The sequence below is a fragment of the Cottoperca gobio genome, chromosome 12 (assembly GCF_900634415.1).
Source record: "Cottoperca gobio chromosome 12, fCotGob3.1, whole genome shotgun sequence".
NCBI lineage: Eukaryota > Metazoa > Chordata > Actinopteri > Perciformes > Bovichtidae > Cottoperca > Cottoperca gobio.
In genome coordinates, this window is record NC_041366.1 from 4,577,091 (window position 1) to 4,601,071 (window position 23,981).

A 23,981-nucleotide genomic window follows, 5' to 3' on the forward strand; every position below is an offset into this window, starting at 1 on the left:
ATTTTAGACCCTGACCAATGGGCCCCTAGGTTTAGACAAAGCGATAACCAAAAGATATCGCACTTCTGTTAAGTTTTCAGTCCACATTGGTCCCATTAAGCATGGCAGATACTGTACGGACAGTATTATTTTACATGCTGTGGCTAAAACTGTAATCTCTAAAAACGGATACCTGCGTATGAATGCAGACTCTGGAGGCAAGGGGACAAGATTTTGGTATTGAACTGGTTTCCGTTTGTCTGAGTAGTATTGAGCAATCATGTTCAAGCAGGCTTTGGTTGAATGCAGATAAACAGTCCGTGTGGAGAGAGAAATTGGCCGAAATGCAATCTCGGAATCCATCGGCTATCATCTGATGACGACTTAGCTTTTTATTAGTAAACGGGCTACTTGTGAAACAATCCGGTCGTCTCTCAACTCCATTCTCCTGTCTCAAATTCCTAATCGGACTATGAACAATGACCGACGCGTGGCTATCCACTGCCTACCCAGAAATATTGTCCGTTGCCCTGAGAGGTTTGGCTTCCAAGGTTGCTAAAACTCTAGTACTGACTGATATGTTGTGATATAAAACTTAACTTAGCTATATTCTCTGAATCTTCCTTCTCTCTATATATGAGTTTTTTCTTTCTTACTTTTTATTAATAGTAGAATTGCAAAACAATAATGCCTCCTCTCTTTTTGTCAACACAGTTGTTTTGTTTGAATAAACTTTATTGGAATTGCTGCTGGAAAAGATGTACTTGAATCCATATAGTGTTGATGGCCAGCATGTGGCCATGCAGAAAGGCAGATTAAAATGTGCAGCGTAAATTAACATACAAGAATAATAAAAAACTCAGAGTGTCTGTTTGACTTTAGACCCACAAGGGCAGAAACATCAACACAATCTTCCTCCATAAATTATGAGTTACTCAGGACAAAATTGAGGTTGCAAAACCGTACTGTAGGTTACAGTTTATAGATCTGTAATTTTCAAATATGACCTCCAGCAAACTTTGAACTTTTGATGTCAGTAAGAAAATATGAAGAACTAATGGAAGTCCTTGGAACAGAAATGCCACACTTAGTATCAACACCTTGTTATTGTGCCTATTTAAGTCTCCAGCTGTGAACTGATCAGAAATTGATCAATGAACACAACCTGCAGGAATGTGATTTTCTCACAATGTTATCTCGGTGGGGGCCCTCTCCCACGGCCTCGGCCTCGTCCAGGACCTGGACCCGGCATTGGTCCAGCTCCTCTCGGCCCAGGCGGCTGGCTCACCGGCCCTCGTGCGTTCGGGTTGGGCGATGCCAGAGCCACATCTCTCTGCAGATTAACGCCTCTACCGGCTGACCCCGGCTTGGTCTTAGTTTGCCTTGGATCTTGCTCTGGTTTCTTTCCTGTTTAGACAGAAACAGTGAAACATATCTATATCCAGTCACATGTTTTGAATTCACAACCATAATACTTCAATGTATGCATAACATCAGAGCTGCTAGTATCACAAACCCACAAATAACATATTATTGTTTTATATTCAGAAGGATATTTGTATAGTATGTTGTAGGGGAAACATTTGCATTACTAATAGAAACGCATACAATACTTCTCAGTATTCATTTTAACACTGTACAATATTAAAAAACTAAAAATATATTTATTCTGGGGACATTTAGTAGCACTTATTTCATATATCTGCATAGGATGTTAGCTAGTAAGCAAGCTAGTAAAAAGAGTTGCTCATAGTGACAAAAATATAAGAAAACTCTTAGATTTATGCCGTTTTCTAATACAGTTAAGACTAGATCCTGGTAAAGATAAAGTCATTCATAAAGCGTCTTAGCACTTCAGAGAGCTCGTATGGGGAAAACTGTTGTGAGGAGGGAGGAGGACTTTTAAGAGTATTTGAGAGTTTCTTAAGCCGAGGAGAATGGCTTGTTTTATGGTAGATTAACATGCCAAACAATGCCGCTACTTACAGTATATAGACTGGCAGGGAATCACAGAAATATCTCGCCCGTTAATATTAAATAGATTAAGTAAATAAACGTAAGCAAATAAATATAACAACCATTAGCATGTGAATGTGTTACTGCACAAGTAGGCCTGCATTTCAAATATTTTGTATGTGTCAGTATGACTTACAATTGATTCAACAGAGACATTCATAATTACACGATGTCTTAAGAGACAAAACTGTTTATGATTAGGAATATTGATTTTACTGTCCATCCTATGCCATTTATTACTAAGAGTCTATTTTTCTTTTTCTTTTTTGATGAACCAATAAAAGCTTTTTAAAAGAATGCATCATACCTAGCAACAGGTTCAACCACACCTCCTAACTCAGGTAAACGTTTCTGTCCCTTTCGTGTTCTGAGTTTCCTAAATGACTCGTAAATTAGGAGCTCTCTGAGCGTATTCTCAGGATGTTTGTGAAAACGGCCCTCAGGAGTTTACTGACCAGGGTCTGGTGGAGGAGCAGCTGGCATGAGCGATCGGTTTGGCAGCAGGTCCTCCAGGTCTTTCATCACTTGGTTGGTGCTGTCTGTGTTGTTCCTCCGGTTCTTCTCTTCATCCCGAGCCTGGGCAGACAGAGATGGGGGAGCGGAGAGAGAGACAGAGAGAGAGAGAGAGAGAGAGAGAGAGAGAGAGAGAGAGAGAGGTGGACAGAAAAAAGTAGGAGAAACAAGACAAGAGAAAATAATAATAAGGAGGCGGCAAACTGTTAAATGTGTTCTTATTTACATTAAAGATTTGTCAAGAAGGTTCTTCCCTATCTGCGGGAACAGACCCACTGGTTCCTACTGAAGATGTAAAGTTTACTAATATAAAGTTACATTTTTGTTATAGCTCAGTAGTTTCTTAAAACAGCTGCTCACTGTAGTTTTTTTTATCAAATGTTACTCAAACAGAAGTAAATAGAGTATTTGTTGGGGACTATTTTGCAGATTAATTCATATTTAGTCATCAGAAGTATATTGGCTAAATGATTCTCTCAGTTCAGTAGTCTGCAGTTCCATACACCACTCACTCCTGTATGTAAGGTTTTGAACAATGTAAGTTACTTGTATCTCCATTTTCTGCTTACCATCTGCATCTTCTTCTTCAGCTCCATGTTGGCGTTCTGATAGGCCTCAGACACTGAGTTCAGATAGTAAATGGCCAGTCTGTAAAGGGGAAATTACATGATTTGTTATATTTTCAGTGACTGCAAAGACACACATTCTATAACAACAATTTATTTGTGCCACAAACATGCATATGTGTGTTTCTTGTACTTGTTACCTAGACGTTTTTAATATGTGGACATTTTTGGAAAGTGAGGACATTTTTGGCGGTCCTCACTTCTTCAAAGGCCTGTTTGAGGGTTAAGACTTAGTTTTTAAGGTGCAGGTTACAATTAGGTGTAGGTTAGGGTAAGAGTTGGGGTTAGGTATTTAGTTGTGATAGTCAAGGTTAGGGTAAGGGGCTCAGGAATGCATTACGTCAATGAAGGTCCTCACAAAGATAGAACTACAGGAATGGGTGTGCGTGTGCGTGTGCGTGTGCGTGTGCGTGTGCGTGTGTGTGTGTGTGTGCGTGCCTGCGTGCGTGCATATGTGTGTGTGTGTGTGTGTGTGTGCGTGTGTATGATCCATTGTGTCTCCTCTACACTCACACCATGAGCAGTACAGCTGGTATGATGAGGCCTGGGTTGGCTGCATAGCTGAAAAGCGTCCCCAAAAAGGCTGGCAGGTCCAGGTCAATCGTCTCCATGATGACATCAAACATCTTCTGCTTCCCACTGCAAACATCCGCATAGTCAACGTGTGTGTGTGTGTGTGTGTGTGTGTGTGTGTGTGTGTGTGTGTGTGTGTGTGTGTGTGTGTGTGTGTGTGTGTGCACAGGTTCATTTGTAACTATGCTCCTGTAAGTCATTATTTGTTTCATATTATTACGTATTTTAAGCAGCTTTTTAGGTCGTTCCACAAAAAATGTCCCTACCCGTTGGCGAGTTTTCACCTTAGGAGGCTGAAATATGGCATGGAGGTCAAGTGTGTGGGTGTGAAAGTGTGTGTTTGTGTTAATGCCTATTTGCAAAAAGGTTGTGTGGCTTTGAGAGTGGACTATTACAAAAATGTTGCACACCTTCTAAACATATTCACGTACCATGACCAAACTCATGATCTGGTTGTTGTAGACTTTTGTGGGATTCATCATTACACTCAGCAGAGAGTTCATATTTCAGTGGTGTGAGTTAACCCTTCCATCTATACTTATGCCAATCCCTCTTTCACAACTTATAAACCATCTCTTATCTCTTGTATGGGGCATCATTGCACTCAGCAGTGTGTTTGAATGCTCGCGTGTAACGTACGTGGTCACAGCTATTGTAAATTAGTGTACATGTGCTGTTACCTGAAAGGTCCGCAGTCAAATGAAGGTGGCAGGGTCATGATGGTGTAGACGACAGGTAATAGACTGAGGAAGAGGATGAGGAGCAGCAGACCCATGTAGAAGTTATTGGACTTAGAAGCCTTGAAGACTCTCTCGTGGGGGACGTTGGTGGCCATTACAGCCCAACACTGATAGTACATGGAGCTTAGGAGGCGCAGCACGTTGATGCCGACCAGCCCAGGAGCATAAAACGCACCCATCCTGAAGTACACCAGAACATGATAGCATCATTTATTAGCATTAGACCCGTGTGTGTGCATGTGTGTGTGTGCATGTGTGGTCCAACATGCCAACTGGCCATGACGACGCTTCAATTGTGTTTTTATGCTCTCATTTGGACAGCTTTATTTTAAATAGTGCTTATGTGAATGTGGTTTTTTTTTGGAAACCCTTTTATCAAAAATACTGTGTACGTATGGACTAGGCCTTACACATACACTCATACACACACACACACACACACACACACACACACACACACACACACAGAGGAACACATTGGCAACTGAGCGTGAGAAGTAAAAAATAAAGTTCGTACCAGATCATTCCTTGATTGAAGACCAATCCAAGAACATTTCCACTGATGTCAAACTCTCCATATGAAGGCTGAAAGTGAACAGAGACACGGATTACTATTTACTAGTGATGCACGGGTCAGCACCCACCCTACTCGTTATGGGAGCCAATCTGCCCTTTCATCAACCACCCTATTGTTATTATTATGTTTATTTATTTGAACTCATATTCTTGTTGTGTACAATTATGTAGAGTGCTGTATCACAATGCCTACAGACAACAGTGCACACAGACATGGAGGAGCTACTTCATCACAGCTGGAAAAAGAAGTTCACAACGTGCTGAGCTATGGACCAGTTTTAGACACACCCTGAGCAAACTATTGAAATTAAAATGCTTCAGCTGTCAGACTCACAAATCCAGCCTCCAAGTCCCAGCACCAGCAGTAGTTGAGGAAGCGAACGATGACGGCTCGAGCAAAGTCACCGATCAGGATGGTCAGGTAGGACACCTGGATGTCCGACACTGTCAGCTTCACAAACTCCTGGAGCAACACAGATTCAGGGAAGTGAAATGGGGACATTAGGGGTGTGTTTGATTTGTATGACATCATTTATGTTTCCATCTCACACAGTTTTCAGAACAGGCAGACTGGCGGTATGGAGTACGGAGGCCCTGAGAGGCAAGTGAGAGAGTGGTGTGTTTGTTGTTGTGTCACAGCCACGCCTCCTGTCATTCCTTGTGTTTTCCCTGTGTCACCTGCTTGTTTCTCTCTCTGTGTGTGTGTCTGTGTTGTGGGCGTGTCGCTCCCCTCACTCTCCCTTGATTGCAGTTCAGTCAACTCACTTGCTCCAGGCCTCACTCCTGCCATCCATTAACTCATCAACCCAGCAGTATAACAACCCCAGTCTTCAGCCACTCGTCGCTAGATCGTCTACTCAGCTACAGTGGTAGTTTGCGGCTCTGGCTGATTGAATTGTGGATTCAAGTACATTTGCTTGTGTGATTTTTTGTATTAAAGCTAGAGTGCATAGAGAAATTAAAACTTACCTGGAAGAAAACATGAATGCTTTTAGTCCTGTTTAAAACATGGGGTAGGGGCCTCCTGAGGCCGAAATGAGTACAACAAAGACAAACACACACCAGAATGTTTTCTCTCCTCCACCTGGTAAGTTGCTTTTGGCAACAAGATGAACCTCAAATGCATCTGTGTCTGTGTCATATAAAGGTAAACTGATTTTTATTATCCTTACTACGCCGACGCCGGTCTCCCAGCAGGGTCCTCTGATGATATCTGCAGGGGGCATAGGAGGTGGAGTGGAATCGCTGTCGTTGAACGTTCGCGTGTAGTTGGCGTAGTACTCCTTCATGGCCCAGATGGTAGCATTCTTAATGGACTCCTCTTCTTCCAGCTACCAGGCACAAAGTGAATCAGTCAACAGTGACAACAAGTTTCTATTCAACATACTGAAAACATCCAAACTGTTGTTTTTAATAAATAATCCAGACAGACACAAAACAAAACAATGCAGACATGAGTCTTAACGCATACTCTTTATAAAATATATATTAATATAAATATTTGTAATTATTATAGTTATTATAATGATTATTTTGAAGGGGAAACTTTTCCCCAAGATTATGGTTGCCGTTTTAAACATGTGGTTATGTGTTCATTGAAACATAACAAAACAAAAACACGAATAAACTACTTGCTTATGTTTAGCCCCGCCGGGCCAAAGCATCTTTTTTAAATGTATTTTTAAGTGGGTTTTTTTTTAATCTTAATTAATGGCTCACTGTGTGTGTGTGTGTGTGTGTGTGTGTGTGTGTGTGTGTGTGTGTGTGTGTGTGTGTGTGTGTGTGTGTGTGTGTGTGTGTGTGTGGGTTTAGTAAAACATCATGGCTTGGCTTAAAATAGACATGTTTGTTACGTAATTTAAGTTACGGACGTAAATTTAAATATTGTGAAGTGAGCTTGTGGTGACTTTTGGTTTGTTTGACTCATCCCTCCACCCCTATGCTGACTTCCATGGACTTTGATTAGAAACGTGTTTGAAATACGTCAAAAACACATGCACACGCACACACACACACACACACACACACACACACACACACACACACACACACACACACACACACACACACACACACACACAGTAGTACTATACCTTGGTGTTGACCTCATCAAACAGGGCGAACAAAAAGGTGTAGAGGTTTCCCAGGAAGAGGGCAAAGATGCGTCCGAGCTGCCACTTCAGGGCGATTCGAGGATGGTAGTCCTCCAGCTCAGCGATGGTCTCAAACAGAGGAGGACACACCAGACCCAGCAGAGACATGATGATCTCCAACTGTCCACAACAGTCACAATCACCAATAACATCTTCACTTCAAATGACTATATCATTACAACAGACAAGATCATTTTATTTGCTTATATTTTTCTTCCTATTTCAGCTTTTACCTCTGCCAAGGTGGTTATGTTTTCTGTTTGTCAGATTTGAGAGAAACTTGGTGGCAGGGTGTAGTATGGGCCACAGAAGATGCCATTATATTTTGGAACTAATTCTTTCTTGCTTACTTTACCATTGTGAGACGGGGCATTAAGCCTTGGCGGAGGTCTGCACTCTCCAAGTAACCTTCTAGTTTACATATTTGTTCCCTGTTATAATGACAGATGTTTCTGCTGAGCGGCATGTGATGATGGAAAGTCTTTCTTTACTGTGTTTGTTTTGTCAAAAGTATGTTACAACATTACCTCGTTCTTCTCGTACCAGCCGAGGTCGTCCCTGTTGGCGAACTCCTGAGACCTTTTTACCACGAAGTAGATGAGGTACCCGCTGCCGCCAAGGCTGCAGGTGATCATCACATTAGCCAGGACTCTGAGGAACCTCCGCAGGTGAATGTTTTCATCTTTCTGGTTCTCCTGCTCGTCCACGATGGACTCCTGTTCTCGTCAGTAACAAAAACAGAAAGGATTTACTGTCAGTAGAGAACTTATCATTGACTGCATTAGTGGTGTAGCAGCGAGCTGAAAATGGAACTACGGGTTTACTGAAAAATACAGTACATATGCATGTATGTTTATTGAAAATGGTTGCCATTGGTTACCTTAAAGCTGGTGGTGATGGAGGCGTATTTGTTGTCAGCGGTCTCTGAGTTGCCTATGAGGTAATCCCAGCTTGTGAACATCTTCCAGGCAAATGTAAACTCTCCTTCGTCTCCGTCTCCACCACCGACATCAGCATTCTTGGCCATTCTGAAAACAACACAAGTTTTCCGAATGGGCATGTATACGATGGCATATTAGGGCCATTGTAGGTAAACCTTTCTATTTTTTATAACCAAGCTGGGGAAGGAGGGTTTTATTACAAGAATAAATCAGAAATTCTTTGAGATCAAAGTCTCAAATGTGTTAATTCTGGGCTGAAATCACAATCATTTTGATTAGGTCATCCACTGCAGGGATGAAACACAGCAATGATGGTGTGATGAAGTTCATCAAACCTTGCAAAGTTAAGTGATGTGGTTATTTGACAAAAATACACCATTTCCTTTTGTTCTTTTTCTTAAATTTGTGACTTCAAATTTGTAATCTCAGAGAATTTTCAAGTTTTCTTATTGTGAATTCACCACTTTAAAGGTTTGATGTGTAAAATACGCCATAATTTAAATTTGAAACATTGAAAAATTAACAATATCAACAGAATGTAAAGAGGAAACAGTGTTGACGTTGTGTGAAAGACGTCTGCGTTGTGTTGCACAGATCTCTACTGAAGTTAGCATGAAACAGAATAGTTTTATCTTGATGTTCTTGAATTACGTTATCGCCGTGTTTGTTTGAGTTACAGTTTATGTCTTGATTTGTTTTGTCCCATTTTAAACATAATTGAAATTAAATAAAAGTAACAGCAATATTTCCCAAATCAATCATTTCAAATGATCAAATCAAAACTCCAGCTTGATGAATTTCCCGCGACCGTATTAAAATGCTCAGTGATAATTGAATTATAGTTGAAATAATAAAAAGCAGCGTATGAAGTCCACAGAGCCGGTTGCTGCTGCAGACTCACGTGCGGATCACGACCATCAGGCTGTAGCCGAAGGTGCCGAATCCCGACCATGAGGTAGGACAGAGGCAGCCTGAACTTCAGCAAGCCGATGGTCCTCTGATTGTTGTAATATCCGTAGAACAAGACTGAATATTTGCAGTAGCCCTGAGAAAAGAAGAGGTGCTATCATTATTTACTTGTTGCCTTCTTTCTTTCCTCTCTCATCTTCCTTTAGTGTCGATGTCCATCTGTGCAGTAGTTGTAGTAGTAGATGAGCTGCCATTTTAGCAGGTAATTAAAGGTCAAATAAAAATAAACAGTGTGTTTTTATAATATGAAGAGCAAACTAAAGAACTAAAATTAAACTAAATTTAACTAAATTTAAAAATGATATCGCTTTTTCACCTGCGTTGTATTCCTGTGAAAATGAATCTCACAAAAAGAAATGCTCTTGTGTGCCTTTAAAGTGAAAAGAAAAGCAAAGATGGACAATTGAATTGATGGACTTTGATTTCCATTCCGGGTTTTAAAATGTATATACTTGATTACTATGAGTTTTCCTGTAGACGTGAAAATCGAACCCTAACCCAAGTTATGTGAATTGATTTTTTTTATTTTTGGACTCTTGAAAATGTATACGCTGAAACCAATGAGACATATTGATATCATCATGTATGAGACTCACGTTGAAGTCCATGAGGACAGAGTAGTCCTGAGCCGTGTCCTGGTCTGCTCTGGGTACAGTCTTCCTGGCGATGGAGCCGTAGGGAAGGCCCATCAGAACCTTTGATAATAAGTAGTAACATTTTATTGAATGAGCTGGGTTTCTAATATCACTCTCCAGCTAAGCTTTCCTCCTGCCATCAGAGCTCGGGAACAACTTGCCCATGAAAATTAATCTTGCTGAGTCAGCGTCCCCTTGAATTTCTTCTTAGAACTTATTGAAAAATGTATCCCAATTTTACTTGATTTATCTGTTTGTTATAGAAACAGAATTTCTGCCAGTGTGATAAAAATCCTGGCTGTAAGTTATTGTAGTGTGAAACTTTGTCAAAATAATGACCTGGTATCTTAAATTAATTAGTTAGTATCTCAAAATAATGAGAAACTTTCATAAGTAATTATTTTGAGAAAGTTTGTAATTAGGTTGTGATAAGTCATTATTTTTATTTTGATATATATTCATTTTATAGTAATAAAATAAATATAAATAGCTTAGAGTCTTTCAGACTATTTGTTTAAAGCTTTGCTCTATGAATATATTTTATTCCAGCTTTATTATTCAGAATCACATCATTTTACCTCAGGTATGACCACCAGTCCAAAAGTGAAACCAAAAAGGACCAGGTTCATGCCATACATCCAGCGCAGGAAGATAAAGTAAGACGCCACAGACGACCCAAAGTGACCTGAGGACATTGAGAAGATTTTTAAAACTCAGCATGTGTCCACTGGGAGTCGCTGTTCACTGCTGTGTGCTGTAAACACAACTTACTCTCCACCTCTTTGATCTTCCTCTCCCAGGGGATACAGGCTGTTCTGAAATTCTCAAAATCTCTCTGGAACTTGATCCATTTCTGGGATAAAAAAAAAAGACAACATTGAAAATGATCGAAGGCAAACAAATACACAAGCAAAAAGCCGAGAAAAAGTAGGTTTGAATGTTGTGCTTGACCTTCTTCATCATCACTTTGTAGGCGTACCACTTCCTGCCTTTTCCTTTGCCCAGAGCTCCTTCAAACTTATCAACAAATTCTTGAGCCTCCCTGTGAAGAAAATAAGGTCACATGTGAGACGAATGCCCATTAAAATCACAAACCCAAATAACTGCAAGTTTTGAGGGCACACACAAGAAGCTATGTCACATGTAAAGAATCTTTGCAATGTACAATTCCAAGCAGAGGTGATCGTTTAATAAACGCTGACTTTCATAATGTGAATATGTAACATTTCCAATTGATCTAGTTTATATTTTCACTTGGGAGTTTTCCTCTTTGACTCAAGATTAAGTTTTCACTGGAAAAAAATATTTTCAAATGTGCTGACAAGGTAAAATGACCTGATGTTCCACCTACAAATTGAATTGCGTAAAAGTCTCATATGATTTATTTTCATGTCCAAGCTTGATATATGGCTCGTGATTACGGTCTGAGGCAAAGAATTGTTATCTCAAGATGGAAACCAGGAGAGGTGTGAGAGATTACTTCAGGTGTACGAGCCTCCGCTTCATCCTCCATGGCTTGTTCCTGATGGTGGCGATCAGTTTTTTCTTCTCCTCCACCTCCTCCATCAAGCGGGCCATCTCTCCCTCCGACATGGACTCCTCCTCTTCAGAGTCCGAGTTGGAATCAGATGAACTGGTGGAGAAAAGGCGGATGGAGATGGAGATGGAGAAGGGAGGGTTGAAACAAACACAGTTGTGAATTCCTTGTTTCAAAGCTTCAGGTCAAACAAAGAGAACAAGACGAAGAGCTGACAGCCATGCTCGCCTCACTGTGAGGCTGTACTTAGGTAGAGTGCTGCTTTGAGCTAAATGTCAATATGCTGATGTTTAGCAGGTGTAATGTTTACTATGTCCACTGTCTTAAATTGAGCATGTTAGCATGCTAACATTTGATCATTATATTTGAAGTTTGTGAGTGAGACCAGGCTGCCAGATCGCAGGAAGCTTTAGCCACTTAAGCACTTATTTGTATTCGAGACAAATGTTTGTTTATGTTGGCATGACAAATGAATACCTCCGTTTTTGTATAGTTTTGCATATATTGATATAGGTGGATTATGCTAATGTTATGTTGCTGTTTTAATGTTTATTGTCTTCTGTAACAATGTTCTAAAGTGCTATATTTGATTATGTACGACAGGTGATAGTGCCGTAACGTGCCAAAAATAGTTTTTTTTAACAACAATATGCTAGTAAAATGCTGCAAGTCTGCAAGTTTGGATCGCAAACGTTTTTCACCGTGTAACTGTGTAAGTGTGTTTTATATATTTAATGCTTATGTTATAGCATCTACTATTGAATCATCAAGTTCGTAGTGGACCGGGCGAGAGGTCATTAGGATAGAAATCACCCGCCGTCTCTTTGTCATTTAGATTTCAAAAACCCTCGTTCAAGTTTCACCTGCTTCCTGTGAACACATCGGGTCTTCACTAAAGGTTCAGAATGTTATGCAACACGAATCAGAACTAAGATACCTTGCAGACTGAGTGACCTCGGAACTTGGTGCATTGTATAAACGGCCACTATTGCCAATTACATTGTCAAGTCAAGTCATTTGGATCTTGATTTAAGACCAGTTAGGTCGGTATCTGACCTCTTACCTGTCGTCCTTCTTCTTCTTCTTCTTCTTGTCCTTGTCATTATCCTTGTCCTTCCCTTTGTCCTTTCCTTTGTCCTTTCCTTTGTCCTTCCCTTTGTCCTTCCCTTTAGCATCACCTTTCTTACCCTTACTGTCCTCCTCCTCCTTCCCTCCTTTCTTTCCTACTCCCTTCTTTCCCTTCTTTCCTTTCCCCACATCGCTGTCCTCCTCGTCACTGTCTTGAGCTTTGCCTCCTCTCTTCTTTTTGGCTGCTCCTGTTCGCTTCCTCTTGGGAGCCTCGTCCTCGCTGTCATCATCATCATCATCGCCACCGCCCCGTTTCTTGGTGGGCTTCTTCTTGTTTGCTCCCCTGCGTCCCCTGGGAGCTTCATCTTCATCATCCTCGTCTTCTTCCTCGCTGGCTGGTTTTTTACCCCGGCCTCTTCCCTTTGCACCCCCCCTCCCAGCTCCCTGTCTCCTGTTCGTTCTCCTCTGGGTGGCGCCGTCTACAGGACCAAATAAGACACACAAAATATCACATTTGGTGTTCTGGTTATTAGTTTAGACAATAATTATTTTAAAATGGGTTCCATGACATGCTGTTTTATCCACTTACCATCACTGTCACTCGACTCGATGTCAATCTCTATGTCAACTGAGGACGGACACACAAAACAACAACACAATCAGATACTCGACCAGCTCAACCGACCACGAGCACATCCATCTACAATGCCAACAATTATAATAAAAAGAAATTCTCAAACAATGACATTTTTAAAACTTGTTTTCCTATTTTGATTAGCCACCCTAGCGGCGTGGCTCTAGGGATTAGTACAAGACATTGGTCGAGACTAAAATCTCTCAACAACTATTGGATGGATCGTTCTGTACAGACATTCATGTTCTCAACACTGATATAACTTTGCTCACCCTTTGTTTCACGCTATATCAAGTCATGATTTTTATTAGTTTAACACTTTGCTGGATGATGAAGAACCTGCAAAACTAACATCAGCCTCTGTTGTACTTCGTGTTTAGAGCTAATTAGTAAATGCTAACATGCTAAATTAAGATGGAGAACACTGTAAACATTAACATCAACATCAGCAAGCTAGCATTGTGAGCATGTCAGCGTGCCAATATAATTAGAAAGAATGCAGGTTGAAAGCACTTCCAGGTCGGCTTTACTTTTCAGACCCAGAGTCACAGCTGACATTAAAGCATAATGATGTTGTATAAAGTCTGTAAGTAGTCAGAAGTTGTAAAGATCAATGACAAAATAGACAATTTATGTTCATATAAGAAGTAGTAAAGTACATTTGATTTTATTTTATTAACAGGCCACGTCATTATAACTTATATTATTATAACTTATATTATTATAACTTATATCATTATAACTTATATTATTATAATTTATATTATTATAACTTATATCATTATAACTTATATTATTATAACTTATATCATTATAACTTATATCATTATAACTTATATTATTATAACTTATATCATTATAACTTATATCATTATAACTTATATTATTATAATTTATATCATTATAACTTATATCATTATAACTTATATTATTATAACTTATATCATTATAACTTATATCATTATAACTTATATTATTATAACTTATATCATTATAACTTATATCATTATAACTTATATTATTATAATTTATATTATTATAACTTATATCATTATAACTTATATTATTATAACTTATATCATTATAATTTATATTATTATAACTTATATCATTATAACTTATATCATTATAACTTATATCATTATAACTTATATTATTATAATTTATATTATTATAACTTATATCATTATAACTTATATTATTATAACTTATATCATTATAACTTATATTATTATAACTTATATTATTATAACTTATATCATTATAACTTATATCATTATAACTTATATCATTATAATTTATATTATTATAACTTATATCATTATAACTTATATCATTATAACCTACAAAGCAAATGAATGCTTTAATCTGTAACTCACCATCATCGTTTGAAGCTGTATCTCTTTTTCTCGGCATGATGAAAATTGAAATGTGTCCGTCCTCTGTGTCCTCTGCAGCGTTTGCCCTGTCTCCCTCCCCAGCAGGTTGGCGGTTCTCTGCCTCGGCTCCTCGCCAGCACCCAACTCAGGTGTCTCACAGTGGCGTCACTATGACGACTGCTGCATGTGACTCGCTCTCAACAGGTATTCTTGGATATGTGCAGTAAATTCTAGACGCCAAAGCTGATCCAATGTGGCTTATCGAGCAGAAAGGTTGGGCTATACTCCGGTAGCTGGGCATTCATGTAAATATTTATATTTACTACATAGAGCTGGTGATATACAGCTGTGGATCATATCAGGCTCGTCACTCTTTGAAGTAAAACGACTGTCCTGCTTTGTTTTACCTGAAAGATCATCATCTAAGTGCAGAAAGACACTCTCACTCGTCTTGTTATTGGAGACCACGACCACACACACACACACACACACACACACACACACACACACACACACACACACACACACACACACACACACACACACACACACCTACACACACTCACACCTACACACACTCACACACACACAATAAGCCCAGACGCCCTAAAGATTTAATGAAGGTGTAGGTTTCTCTATGCGAGGCTCATTATGCATACAGTAAATACCCAGAGATGACCTTGCAGCTGCAGTATTGTTTTGTTTATGCAATTTCAATAGAAACACAGCAAGTTATATAATCAGCCAACCTGCAGCAGAGACTGACAGCAGCTACCTGTGTGTGCAGAGCTGGAAACCCTACAGAGAGAAAAACAACTAGTAGCCTCATTAAATAATAGAGGGGAGCTCCTTTTTCAGGTCCAAAATGGTTCCATTACATGGTTGTCAGTTCCCGCAGGTGGGCCGTGGATCACACCTTTTAAGTCGTGTGCTGCTGTACAGGTGTGTGTGCTTGAGATGACACATCTGCTGCATTCCTGCCCACCTGCACAGAAAACACAGGCGGCCCATGTATTAAGAAAGTTTATATGACTGCATAATATTACTCACTCAGATGTTGCTAGAGAGCTGATTATGTCTTTAAAGGTGCAGTATATACAATATGCCAGAATGTTTGTTCAAAACATTATCAACAGAGTGTGAAGAGGTAACAATTTTAACATTATGTCAAAGTGTCTATGTGTCGTGTTGCAGAGATACTATCTACTGAAGTTAGCATGCTAACTGACTAGCCCCGTCCCGTCCTGGCTTGTAATACCACTTGTTCCTCTAGAGGTGACAGTGAGTCATTGTAGCGTCAAGTCTGCCCTCAGTCCTTCAATGAGTGAATGAAGAAGTAGAGCTGCCCCGAGGGTTAGCGTAGTAAACATAAAGATGGCTGAAGCTCTCATCACCATCCCAACCATCCCCATCCGGCAAGAAACCATGTTCGGAGGCAAGGAAACAGCTTTCCACCGCTGGACGCAGCTCTTGGTGAATAAAAGGGTGAATAAAAAGATGAGGTCTGATGCTTTACTCGCAACGTTTCTTTTAGACCGGTAACATTTAACGATTTAGCAAAACATTTATTTTGTGCAACTATTGACAATATAAATTGTAACGAAAAACATTCCGAATGGAATATACATTGATAATAAATAATATGGATATATTGTTTTGACGTGATTGTTTGTGGTCTTGCTAAAACTGAGATAAGCTAGTTAAAATGTAAACTATAGACTGACGCTACACATGCAGATTAGAAGATAGCAGGGTTATTTTCACTTGCTCTCAGAGTATTCATACCCTGCTGTTAGTAAATAATAATAATAATAATAATAATAATAATAATAATAATAATAATAATAATAATATAATAATAATAATAATAATAATAATAATAATAATAATAATAATAATAATAATAATAATAATAATAATAAGCTTTATTTGTATGAATTGCAGCCCAAAGTCCTTCACAGCAAAAACATAAATATTTGTACAAGATTAGACAGAATATTTACAGTACAATAATCATAGTGTTGATGTAAATGAGTGTGAAGTAGCATTAAAAATAGTATAAAATAACATTGGAAATCATGCCTAGTTTCCGTATCTGTGCAGTACTTAACGACCCTCCTGCCGGGAAATCACATTCATCACAGCATTCTTGTAAATGTTTTAAACTATCAGAGCCATATTTAGAAAGCATGAGATCAACAATGGGCCCCTGTGGCCCTTCAACTGGTTTACTCCCTTTGCTACACATTCTTGGTAGTCTTTGTACTTTTTACGTTTACTGCGTCAACCTTGACCTATTAACGTTTAAATTATGAGGTGTAATGTTATGGCTAGTTGTGGCCAGGCACTACACGTTGCACCTTTAACTGTATAATTAGTTAGTCATATTTAGATCCCCTCCCCACTCTGCTTTTAGTCTTTAAAGCTCACTGAAAACTGCTTGAGAGAGAGCTGTGAGAGTGAACCAAAACAATTCAGTGTTGGGCCTCAAACCAAACTGAGTGAGAAGAAGTCGGTAATAGTTATTTGTGGGTACATAAGTACGAGCAACCTTTTTCATAAAACACATTTTATCCCTTTTTAATATGAAAATAGCGACAATAGCAGCTTTAAGAATATGCGTGTTGTGTTTTGGTCATCTGAGACTGCAATTGGATGCATGAACATTGATTAATAGTTCAGAGAAAAACTTCTACTATTACTGTATTTTCATTATTTCATTGTTATTTCATTATTTTTATTAATTAACCTCCTATTTAGTGTATAAAATGCCAAATGCTCTGAGGGAAGTCTTGTCTCTCTGGATGCCCACTGCAGGAATGTAGTTCTGTTTAACAAAACTAAACAAACAGGAATTCACCTTTTTCTCTTCAACTCTGGACACATTCATGATCTTGACACGCATTTCTAAACACCTGCATGTCTAAATACTCATCACATGTTTCTAAATCAATATTTCATGCGTGAGCACCATGAAAGATATATGAGCAATTAAAAGGTAATGGATCGAATGCTGCATTATTACTGCACATCAGTGACAGGGCAACCAAGTGTGTGTGTAAAGACTGATGATTCAGATTCTGATGAACATTAAAGAACTCTCTCAAAATATATCAAGTTTCAGTTCACCCCTTTTAAATGTACAATGTTCACATTTGAGTGGGTTTTATTTATGAATGTCAACTTATATTTTTGTGTTTGTCTTCAAGAGTTTCATTATTTTACACCAGGGGTGGGGAACCTTTTTCCTATCAAGGGCCATTTTATTTTTTACAACATCCTTCGAGGGCCATACTAATTATTGAACTCATAACCTCTGCAATTATTTTTAAGACGCAGCCCATTCATTTCACCTTTCTTTTATGCTGTGCAAAAAAGCAACTTATCCATGTATCTTTCTGTTTTATCAGACATCAGAAATCCTTTATTAGTCCCACAACGGGGAAATGTATCTTGTCACAGCAAAAGAACATATGAAGTAAAAAGGCAGTACACAATAATTAAATAGAATAATAACATAAGTACCAAGTGGTTGATAGAAAATAAAGTGAATATTGCACATGGCAGTGATAGTCTGTTCTTGGTGTGGTGGTCTACCTCCTACACCAACTGAACAACGTGTTTAAGATAACTTTTGGGGTTTTGTTCTAATGCTCCACATTGTTAAATGGCTCTCATGGTGGTGTCCAGATAATGATGTGGGCTTCGTAGATAATTGGCGGACTTTCTGGGGAAGGCCTGGTCTGATTAGGAGTGACGGCATCCATCCTACTTTGGATGGAGCTGATCTCATATCCAATAATATTACAAAGTTTATTAGTGGACCTAATCCATGACAAACCGGAGTTGAGACCAGGACAAAGAGTTGCAGTTTACACACTTCTCTGTGCTTTCTTCCGGGCAGTCACCCACTCAAATCCCCATAATGACCGTGTCTGCCCCACGTCCACTGAAATGAATAAAATCAATGTTAAACAGAGGGGGAGTTATACAAAAAAACCTAATTAAAATAAACACCACCGCTGCAAAAGTATAACTTAATCGAAAAATTAAACGGGCTCTTAAACATCAGATCTTTATCAACGAAAGCAGGATTGGTAAATGATTTAATATCAGATAATAAGATTGATTTATTTTGTCTCACTGAAACCATGCTAACTTTAGTGCCTCCCAAATTAATAATCTTGTTGATTGCGCTGCAGCCTCACTGCGAATAACACTCGACTCTGTCGCTCCTCTAAAGAAGAAGATAATAAACAGAAAAAGAAAACTTAAGCTTAATTTACAAATCCGCAAACTAAAACAAAAGTCGAGAAATCTTGAACGTAAATGGAATTCCACTAAATTGGAAGAATCTCGTTTAGTCTGGTTAGATCATCTTAAAACGTATAAGAAGGCTATCCGTAATGCCAGAGCAGCTTATTACTCTTCCTTAATAGAAGAAAATAAGAACAACCCCAGGTTTCTTTTCAGCACTGTAGCCAGGCTGACAGAGAGCCACAGCTCTACAGAGCCTTCTATTCCTATATCTCTCAATAGTGACGACTTCATGAGTTTCTTTAACGATAAAATTATAATTATTAGAGACAACATTAATCTCCTCCTGCCCTCAATTGGTAATGACTTAACTTCAACCTCCGGAAAAACATTAGTAACTCCTGAAATATATCTAGACTGTTTTACTCCAATCAACCTTAACCAACTAACTTCAACAATCTCATCGTCTAAGCCATCAACCTGTCTTTTAGACCCGATTCCAACTAAACCGTTTAAAGAAGTTTTACCCTTAATTAACACCTCGTTATTAAATATGATCAACCTGTCTCTATTATCTGGCTACGTACCAAAATCCTTTAAAGTAGCTGTAATAAAACCACTTCTTAAAAAGCCTAGTCTTGATCCAGAGGTTTTAGCCAACTATAGGCCGATATCTAACCTTCCCTTTCTCGCTAAAATCCTTGAGAAAGCAGTCGCAAAACAGTTATGTGATTTTTTACATAATAATAGTTTATTTGAGGTTTTTCAATCTGGGTTTAGAGTTCATCATAGCACAGAGACGGCACTGGTGAAAGTTACCAATGACCTTCTATTGGCATCAGACAAAGGACTTGTCTCTGTTCTTGTCTCGTTAGACCTCAGTGCTGCTTTTGATCATGACATTCTACTACAGAGACTGGAACATTGTGTTGGCATAAAAGGAACCGCACTAAGCTGGTTCAAGTCCTATTTATCTGAGCGATCTCAATTTGTATGTGTTAACGATAAATCCTCCATGACAGCCAAAGTCAGTCTTGGCTGTCATGGAGCAAGGTTCTGTACTTGGACCGATTCTATTCACCTGGCTATTCTTTGGCTGTCATACGCTTCCTTTGGGCAATATTATAAGGAACCACTCTATAAACTTTAATTGTTATGCGGATGATACCCAATTATATCTATCAATTCAACCAGACGAAACCAATCAATTGGCTAAACTTCAAGCATTAAGGACATAAAAACTTGGATGTCTAGCAACTTTTTGATGTTAAACACAGACAAAACTGAAGTTATTATACTTGGCCCTAAACGCCTCCAAAACGCATTTTTTAATGACATAGAAGCTCTGGATGGCATTAATTTGGCCTCCAGCACCACCGTAAGGAATCTTGGCATTATCTTTGATAAGGATCTGTCTTTTAACTCCCACATAAAACAAATCTCAAGAACTGCCTTCTTTCATCTACGTAACATTACAAAAATAAGACACATCCTGTCTCAAAATGATGCAGAAAAACTAGTCCATGCATTTGTTACTTCAAGGCTGGATTACTGCAACTCATTGTTATCAAGTTGTCCCAAAAAGTCGCTTAAGACTCTTCAGTTGATCCAAAATGCAGCGGCACGTGTATTGACAAGAACAAGGAAACGGGATCATATTACTCCTGTATTAGCTGCTCTGCACTGGCTGCCGGTAAAATACAGAATAGAATTCAAAATCCTTCTCCTGATTTACAAAGCAATTAATAGTCAGGCTCCAGCATATCTTAAAGATCTCATAGTACCTTATAAACCAACTAGAGCATTACGCTCCCAGACTGCAGGGTTACTTGTGGTTCCTAGAGTCTCTAAGAGTACAATGGGAGCCAGAGCCTTCAGCTATCAAGCTCCTCTCCAGTAGAACCAGCTTCCAGTTTGTGTTCGGGAGGCAGACACACTTCTCCACATTTAAGAGCAGGCTAAAGACTTTCCTTTTTGATAAAGCTTATAGTTAGGGCTGGCTCAGGCTTGCCTTGGATCAGCCCCTAGTTATGCTGCTATAGGCTTAGACTGCCGGGGGACACCTCCCTGCTCTCCTCCTTCTCTTCCTCTCTCCTCCCCTCCCTCTCTTCATTCTCCCTCTCTATCTGTATGCATTTATGTAAATGTATGTTACTAACTCAGCATCCGGGGCATCATCCCCGGAGTTTCTGTCTCTCATGTGGCAGGTTGAGACTGATAAAGTTTACGTTTGCGCCTGCTGCCCTGGTCCTGCTGGACACCGGGAAGCCTTTTGACATTATCCTGGATTCATCTAAACTTTCTCTTTTTTTGATCACAACATAATTTCTGTCAAATGTTGTATTTGTACTTTGTTTATCCTGTACATACGACATCTATTGCACGTCTGTCCGGGTCTAAGGACAGAAGGTGTCGTAACCTGTACAGTCTGTAAAGCACACTGAGACAAATGTGTGATTTGTGAAATTGGGCAATATAAATACATTTGATTTGATTGTATGTCTGTTCTGCCACCTAGTGGTTATTCCATAAATAAAAAGTAAATTGAAACTAACCAGCAACTATTATAGCATAACTGTGTATTACTACATTTATTAGCTTTTCTACAGATATTGAGATGCCATATTTATTAGTGTGAGAATATTTTATATATATTTTATATTCCTCTATGTTTCACACAATCACAGAACCAACACACCAGATGAGTCCAGAAGGTTTCAGATTCCAGAACTGAATGATCTGAAACTTTAAAATGGTATCAAAAAAGGTGTTAATAAGATTTTGAGCTATCAAAATATGTTCAGGAATAACTTTAAAGTGTGTGGTTGTATATTGCCCTTTTAGAAAAGATTAGCAGTTGTACAAAACTGCTTCCATCTATAATATCAGGGCCAATTACATTCTCTTATCTGAAATGTGTGTGTGTGTGTGGGTGTGTATTACTCATGTTGTGGGGACATAAATCTGTTCACACAGTCACATTGTGTAACATCATTATAACCTACAAAGCAAATGAATCCTTCGGTCCTTTAATCTTCAACTCACCATCATCGTTTGAAGCTGTATCTCTTTTTCTCGGTATGATGAAAATTGAAATGCGTCCATCCTCTGTGTCCTCTGCAGAGTTCGCCCAGTCGCTCACCCCAGCAGGATTATGCATATAGTGGGTAGGTTAGGGTTACTTCTCCAGGAAATTAATGTAAATCAGTGTAATGTCCTATAAAGTGATGGAAACACAACTGTGTGTGTGCATCAGTGTCACACACTATTTTGTGTAATCTCATTGTTGATCATTTGTGTGTATTACTCCACAGTCATTACTCTCCATGATTGTTACAATGAAATTATTTAGGCCATAATTAAAGGCGTAAAACACTTTGACTTCCTGGGAATACATTTTCCTGCTAAGTGTGTTGCTCAGTTTTCCTTTTGTTGTTTACAGAGTACACAGACGTGCAGTGTACACTGACGCAACATAAACTGAAGTTTTATCTTGAAATTCATCTCGCACACAATCTGTGAGCAGTAATATAATGCAGCTGGAAATTTACTCTAAAGCTTACTTTTTTATCAAATGTGGCACTAGCACTGTTGGAGAATTTCCATTTTGTAATTTCACTACACTGCAGAGGTAACTGATACTTACTTTATAGGGTTATGGGTTAATACACAACATAAGGTCAGACAATATATACTTAAGGCAGAGAAAACTAAACATGTATATCATCCACATTAAAATAGGCGACAGTCATATTAACACATTATCCATTCTCTAAAATTAGTATCTACATTTAACCCTTTTGTTTTGATTTTTCTTTTATTCTTTATATGAATAAAGTGAAAAGATAAAAGCTCTGCGTGGTCAGTGTTTGCTTCTGCAAAAACAAGATTATTTAGGGAACCATTTCTACTAATCCTCAAGGGAGGGAGGTGTTCATGACACCATGTGCTGCTTATGTTGATGAATGAGTTTACTCTGCACGGGTGCGTCAAAACCCATAGTCCTCGGGGTGAGGCAGGTCACCGGGTGTCATAACGTGACCCGAGGCCACACTCCCTGCAGCAGATCCTGTTACCCTGTAGAGACACGAGGCACATGGAAACAGCTGTGGCAGACAAACTGACAAACAGCAGCCTGTAAATGTCCGCTGGACGTTGCTCAACGTACATTTGGTTTATATGACATTTCTAATATAGATGTGCTTACAAAACGTATTCTAACACCCTAACATTATGAGACGCTTCTCTTTCTGACAACAGTGTATTGGCGCCATTGTAGGTTAAAAAAATCAATATTTAATTACGGAGGGGCGTAAATATTCTAAGATTAAAAATGGTAAATTTCAAAATAAAACTTGGATATTCTCTGAGATTAAAGTAGTACATTTACAAGGAATGGATTCAGGAGAAATAAATGTTTTTCCATGTTTACCGGTGAGGTGATGAGCTTGATCCAAACTCGCAAAGTTAAGTGATGTGGTTCCTTGACAACATTTTCTTTTAATTCTTGTACATTTGTCTCAGAGAATTTCAGGGTTTTTTGTCAGAATAACTAAATTTAGTTTTTTTTTTTCATTTAAAAAAGGAGTATGACCCCCACCCAAGTTCCGTAATTAGTGTTCTACCAACAACGGCCCCAATTCACCGGCGCACTTTCTTGACAAATGCTGATTCAAATCTTTAAAATGCCAGGCATTTGGAGAGATTAGTGGAGTAAATCAAACAAGTTGTTTGTGCCGTCTCTTCCCTCAAAATGTTCAAACAAAACACCAACTTTTAAAACCGCCACCTGAGCAGTTAAAACAGATTGAGAGTGTAACCGAACACCGGACTGGTCACATTTCCTGAAGGCTGGTCGTTCCAAAGTGTGCACTCTGAAACCTTCCGTGAAGTAACTTTAAATAAAGTACAACTAGGGCTGCACCGCATCGTGTGCTCCAAACATTTTCAATAAGTCAAGGGCGTTGTAATGTCCAAAAAAGTCAAAATGTAATGAAAAAAAGATAGTTATCATTTCCAAAATTCACAACATGTTTTTATTTAACAAAATAATATTGTGAGGCAATACTCTCCCATCTTTACGCGCACAAAGGGAGGCACGCACCTGTATTAACGAGGCAGTCTAGCAACAATCTAACAGCACCATAAATTACATTTATATAACCACAACAAGTAATCTATCCCCCCCCCCCTTCTATAATGGGGTGATGTCATAAAATGACAGATATTCAAAGCTTCAGTGGAAAACCTTAATATAAGCTATGGATGTAAGTAGAACCATAAAGATGTTAAAAGTTCAGAAATAAAGGCCAAGCTATCAATGTTCATTTTAGACTGAAGGGGACAACTGTTTCATAATAAAATGAAGAGCCATTGATTTCTTGA

At 38.8% G+C, this 23,981-nt stretch overlaps 1 protein-coding gene across 1 annotated transcript; it reads right to left on the reverse strand.

The window, feature by feature from the left end:
* Positions 1 to 734: 734 nt before the first annotated feature.
* Positions 735 to 14,376, reverse strand: tmc2a (transmembrane channel-like 2a). The gene is given in 21 exon segments (XM_029445139.1): positions 735 to 1,386; positions 2,451 to 2,571; positions 3,078 to 3,156; positions 3,648 to 3,773; positions 4,388 to 4,627; positions 4,965 to 5,032; positions 5,358 to 5,486; positions 6,196 to 6,354; positions 7,117 to 7,296; positions 7,704 to 7,892; positions 8,057 to 8,204; positions 9,019 to 9,056; positions 9,058 to 9,162; positions 9,683 to 9,781; positions 10,300 to 10,406; positions 10,493 to 10,574; positions 10,673 to 10,763; positions 11,202 to 11,354; positions 12,322 to 12,805; positions 12,916 to 12,954; positions 14,340 to 14,376. Coding segments are annotated over 21 exon segments (2,889 nt in total). The 3' UTR covers positions 735 to 1,171.
* Positions 14,377 to 23,981: the final 9,605 nt, after the last annotated feature.